The 5643-nt window shown below is 58.6% G+C and overlaps 1 protein-coding gene across 1 annotated transcript in view; it reads right to left on the reverse strand.

The window, feature by feature from the left end:
- LOC103584247 overlaps positions 1–5643 on the reverse strand; it is a 31523-nt gene that overhangs the window by 958 nt on the left and 24922 nt on the right. Inside the window, exons 3-5 of the mRNA XM_008565322.1 lie at positions 1746–1842; positions 1350–1475; positions 841–914 (exon numbers count right to left, since the gene is read on the reverse strand). Coding sequence (XP_008563544.1) covers positions 841–914; positions 1350–1475; positions 1746–1842 — 297 coding nt within the window. The remainder of the gene's footprint in view (positions 1–840; positions 915–1349; positions 1476–1745; positions 1843–5643) is intronic.

Genomic DNA, 5643 nt, shown 5'->3' on the forward strand with positions numbered 1-5643 from the left:
AGAAGGCAGGCTTTTAGTGGCACGGACCCACTTGGTCACACCCACTTGGTCACACGAACACGACGGGGGCTGGTAACTTGCAGGTGGGTGCAGCGGATTCCTGTCACTACCTAGTGCCCCAACAGGTCTGGAGGGCACAAGAGGAGGAAACTGCGGGATGGCTCTGGATGCTGGGTGAACCCTGGGCCCACTCTCCCTGAGGGTGGGCAAATATATCTGGTCCTCTGGCCTGGATGGCAACTCTCCCAGCCCTCCTGGGTGCCCCTGGCAGGGGACATGCTGTTTCAAGCTGCCACAGGGTCCTGGTCTGGAACCAGCCCAAGCAAGGGTTCAGAAAACTTTGGTCCAATTACTGGCCAAAGAAATCAGTGAATGAATGGGCCAGAACCAACAGCCAAGAGCAGCCTGGGGGATCTCAGGGCCCAACAGTGAGGATGAGACACTGAAGGTGTGGGCCCCTGGGTGAGGGCCTGTGGCATAGCTAGCATCCCTGGGGAGCCAAGGCCCCTCCTGATAGAGCAGTAAGGCCATTCACAGACACTGAGGCTCCACCTGCTCCTGAAAAGCACATGTGGTAGCCCTCTCAGGCCACACTACCCAAGGTCTGTGCCCGGCTTCCTGGAGGTGATAGTCCTGCTCTGTGTGGCTCTGCTCAGAGTTCTGGGGAGTCAGGGTTGGGCTAAGAAGCCAGCCTGGGAGGAGAGACCCCTGGCACTACCCCGAAGTCCTTGCAGTTGTCCTAGGGTTGTGGGGACAGGCAGATCTGCAGGTCCAGAGGCAGAATTGGGACTCACTGGAGGTCTCAGAGAGACAGCTCAGGGCCTGGGTGCTGGACCATACTGGGCAGCTTGGTTCTCACGACTTTCCCAGAGTTGCTGGTTTTTCTCCATGCACAGAAGGGACTCTTGCACCACCTAAAATGGAGCCATCAGTCAGCTGGGGGAATATGGAGGGGGGTCTCCATCCCTGGAGGTGTGTAAGCAGAGGCTGAACTTGTAGGGATGCAGCTGCAGTTGGGCCCAGTCTACCTCCAAGGTGACCTCGGCTCAGAGACCGCATGATGTCCCCCGGCCGTGGCGTGCGGTATCTGCAGGTGGGCGGGGTGGGGGTGGTCCGAGGCTCAGGAGGGTGGCCAGGCCCTCACTCCCCAGCGATGGTGAGATAGGCTGATAGGCTGAGGGCGCCAGGCCGCCGGGGAGGAATGCGCCGGCCTTGCTCATAAACCTGCTCTTCCTCCTCCCTGTGTGCGCGTGAGGTCGTCCAGAGGTCACTCTCGGGAAAAGTCAGCAGGAGAGGCCTGTACGGGCAGCCCCAGGCTGAGCTGGGCAGGGCATGGCGCAGGGACAGGCCTGGCGGCTCTTGGGGTAGGTCTTGGAGACTGTGGAGTCAAGTCTCAAATCTTGGGGCCTTGGAGGCCCCACTCGAAGCCTGCACAGGTCGCAGCCCCCAAGTGCTCCGAGGCCGTGCAGACAGACCTGAGAGGGCCCCAGGCAGAGCAGTGCAAGCCCCCCGCCCCCCTGCCACTGTCCAGCTGTCCACACAGGCCCAACCGAATCAGGAATCACCCCAGGGCCGAGCCCGTGGCGCACTCGGGAGAGTGCGGTGCTGGGAGCGCAGCAGCGCTTCCGCCGCGGGTTCGGATCCTATATAGGGATGACCGGTGCGCTCACAGCGCTCACTGGCTGAGCGCGGTGCGGCTGGTCTCAAAAAGGACAAAAAAAAAAAAAAAAGGAATCACCCCAGACGAAGGATGGCAGGCTGCGCTTGCTCGGAGGTGGTGTGGCCCCAGCCACTGAGCCCGGCTGGTTGTCCTGCTGCTGTGGAGCCTTGCAGGGTGTGGGCCTGGACAGGGCGGGCAGTGATGGGCCTCAGGGCTCCCTGCTGGGGACAAGGCCTGAGGAAGCCACACTGGTGGTCTCACTGCCCCACGTGGCCCTGGGTGGCCTCTGATCCTCCAAGACTGGCAGGGCCTCTCAGAGGAATAGAGCTGCATTTCCCTGGCAGGACACTGGTCCTCAGGTGCTGGTCGGGGCAGGTCCTGGGGGCTGCTGCTTCTGCAGCCTGCATGTGTGTCTGTGCTTGGGGCACCCCCAGAGGAGGGGCACAGTGGGGGGTCCGTACAGCTCTGGTATGTATCTCCCAGGGGGCATCCCTGGATGTTTTAGTGCCAGGCAGGGATCAGATAACTCTGCCTGGGGCAGCAGGAGGGAGCCAGGCCCCGGAAGAAGGACTCTGAGAAGGGAGAAGTGTGGGTGTCCTGCTTCTCCCGAGGCACTGTGCTGCCATTCCCCACTCTGGCTATCTGGACATCCACAGTGTGGCCTCAGACCCCAGCTAGCCAGGAAGGGAGGGTGCGGGGCTTGTGAAAGGTGGCAGGGGCTTGACAGGCACAGCCTCACTAGGACCACCGGGAGCAGAGGCTCAGGGAGGGCTGTGGCTGCGAAGGGTAGAAGCTGGGGTCTGCACTGGGTGCCTGCCCCCTGCCCCGGCCCCTCTATGCCAGTGACAGGGCTGCGGTCCTCAGTCCTCTCTGAGGCCTTTCCAGACTGCGCTTATGGGCTGGGCTGGCCCCCTCCCTGGAGGCTGTGAGCCCAGGCCCTGAAGGCCGCCCCACCCCCGCCCACCTGCCAGGGTTGAGCTTCTCCCCAGCAGGGGCTGTTCCCACGTGTGCAGTGAGGAAGGAAATTGCAAATTAATCTTTATTTCCATCTTGGAAGAAAACCTTAATTTTCTGCATTGAAATGATCCTCATCATTGAGGGAATCAATTAGGGGCTTTCATGGCAGTCAGTGCTGGCCAATCAGAGCAGGGCAGACCTGCCTGCACCCGGCACCCAAGCTGTCCTCCCTCTGCCTGGGTCTCTCTGAGCCTCTCTGTACCTGTTCTCTCTTTGTCTCTCCCTCTCTACTTCTTTCTTTCTCTGTCTCTGGGTCTCTGCTGTCCCCTCCCCAGCCAGCGCAGGGCTCAGGAATAAACCCCCAGGCTGGACGAACCCTATGGGGAATGTTTGGACCCCAGGCCTCCTCCTGCAATCTGTCTCTGGCCCCAGAGCTACAGCTTGGAGGGGTGGTGGCCAAGGGTGGGATCCAGGGCAGCTGTCGAGAGGTGTTGGGGACCTCACCCACTCAGGACTGGTCTTTTATTGATGGACTCAGGTCAGCCAGAGACCTGGTCCTCAGGAAAGGGGGCCAGTAGCTGTGAGCATGGCCCCATCACCATGCACGACTCTGTGTGTCACAGAAATTTCCCCTTGTTCACCCTTAATTTGTGGATGATACACCAATACAGTCTCTTTGAACAAAATTAAAACATAAAAGGTAGGGCTGGGTGCCCTTCACCTCCCACTGCCCTTTCCAGCCCTGTCTCAGTGGTGGCCCATTGTGTTTGGTTTGGGGCGCATCCTTGCATGCCATGTCTGTGCAGTTAAACATATACACCTGCTGTCCTGGAACACACACAGCAGCGCTTCATGGGGCTGCCTTTAAACGTGAAAGGGATCATTCTGCTCGTATCCTCTTGCAACTTCTTTTTCACCTGTCACTCTGTGGCCACACACTGTTATTTGGGTGTCCGTGCTGCTGCTGATGCATATATAGTGCATTGTCCCTGCTTCAGGCAGGGCTGCCACCAGCGTCCCTCCTCTTTGCGCACACCTCTGCATATTTGATTATGTGCACAGAGCATGTGCATTTTTAATTTAGGAGATGTGGCAGCTTGCCCCCCCGAGTGGCTGTGCAGATTTAAATTTGTACCAGTTTAAAAGTAAATATTCGGGCCGAGCCCATGGCACACTCGGGAGAGTGTGGCGCTGGGAGCACAGCAGCGCTCCCGCCGCGGGTTCGGATCCTATGTAGGGATGACCGGTGCGCTCACTGGCTGAGCACGGCCGGTCTCAAAAAGGAAAAAAAAAAAAAAAAAAAAGTAAATGTTCAGGAGATGGATATGCTCTCTACCCTAAGTGAATCACGGTACAATCTATGCATGTATTGAAACAACACACTGTTCCCACAAATATGCACAATTAAATTTTAAAATATAAAAGGTATTTGACAACACAAAATGGTACTTCCTTTTTGCTTTAATTTGTTTTTTGTTTTTTGGTTTTTTGGTGGCTGGCAGGTACAGGGATCGAACCCTGGACCTTGGTGTTCTCAGCATCACGCTCTAACCAACTTTAATTTCGATGGGGATGAAGACCAGAACTGATTGAGATGTAGTGGGGGAGGGGCATGTGGTACCCCCTGGTCTTGGGAGATGGCACAGAGGGGCCCATAGGTCAGGGGCAGGGAGCAGAGGCCCAGAGACAGGATGAGGAATGGCCCAGCTCCCTTGCCCCTGGGCAGTGACTCCCAGCTCTGCGCTGGCCCCTGGCCCCAGGAGCTCCAGTTACCTCTTGGGGTGACATGTGACAATGCTCTTTGCTGGCTCCTTCCCTTCCCTGACTCAGGTCTCTCTCACCGTGGGTACTTCCTGGGATCCTCCCAAGTGACCCCTTGCACTGGAGCCCTTGGCTTCGGAGGGGTCCAACCCGAGACACTTCTGTGAAAGCCTTGGCCTTCCCCAGTGAGGCAGAGCGATGGGGGCGCTGGGGAGAGTGGGGCGAGGGTGACCATCACTCTGTCAGGCTTACCCTGGCCATGCGGTGTACAGTGGGGAGATGGAGAGAAGCTATGGTGTTGATCTAGGGAGTGACCTGGACTTGGGAGGTGGCCGCAGAATTGGGGAAAAGTGGTTGGATTTGGGATGTTTTGGAGGAAGACCCTGGGGCCTGCTGGCTGGACATGGGCAGGTGAATGCAGGACAGGCCGGCAGAGCTCCCGTGGTTGGGGAAGGGGGCGCCGACTCCTGATGGAGCCCCAAGTGGAGAGGTTGGGTGCACGTGAGGTGTTGTGTGTGGACTTCTGGGGAGATGTGCAGGCTGAGTCTTCTGTAGAGACACTGCGTGGGCTGCTGGGGTTTGGAGCAGGAGGCAGACCTGCACGTCCCGGAGGGGCCTCCAGCTGGACTCCAAGGGGCACAGACAGGTGATGCAGGGGCAGCGGGGTCAGGATGAGGGGGCAGTGTGAGCAGAGGGAGGTGCAGACCTCGGACCAGGTGGCAGGCATGAGGTGGGCACACAGATTCCAGCCACATCCTGGAGGACTCAAATGTTAGGCCAAGGAGCTTGGATTTGACCTTTTGAGGGACAGAGGAGTGATGTGGTTAGATGAGAAGCCCCCTGGGGGTCAGGGGGGTGGTGCGAGTTTGAGGAAGTCACCAGGCGTCTGGCTGGGGGTGCTGAGATGGTGGGATGCCAGTCCTGTTAGGCTGGCTGGGATATGGCTGTCAGGCCTGGTGCTCTGAGAGAGGGACAGGCAGTAGGAAGCACAGGGTGGTGGGAGCTGTGGGTGTGGCCTGGTCCCCCAAGTGTTTGTGAACCAGGTGCTGAGGCAGGTCAAGGGCGGGTGCCTGTCCCTGTTGGTGAAGGTTGCTGTGGGCACACAGGCCAGGCCAGTGTGTCCAGAAATGGAACCAGCTCATTTCCAGGGTGTGTTCCATGGCAGGGACCCCTGAGGACTCACGAGGGCCCATGAGCAGGGAGCACTTTTCTTTCCTTCCTTCCTTCCTTCCTTCCTTCCTTCCTTCCTTCCTTCCTTCCTTCCT

The sequence above is a fragment of the Galeopterus variegatus genome, unplaced genomic scaffold, assembly GCF_000696425.1.
Source record: "Galeopterus variegatus unplaced genomic scaffold, G_variegatus-3.0.2 Scaffold196, whole genome shotgun sequence".
In the NCBI taxonomy this organism is placed as follows: Eukaryota; Metazoa; Chordata; class Mammalia; order Dermoptera; family Cynocephalidae; genus Galeopterus; species Galeopterus variegatus.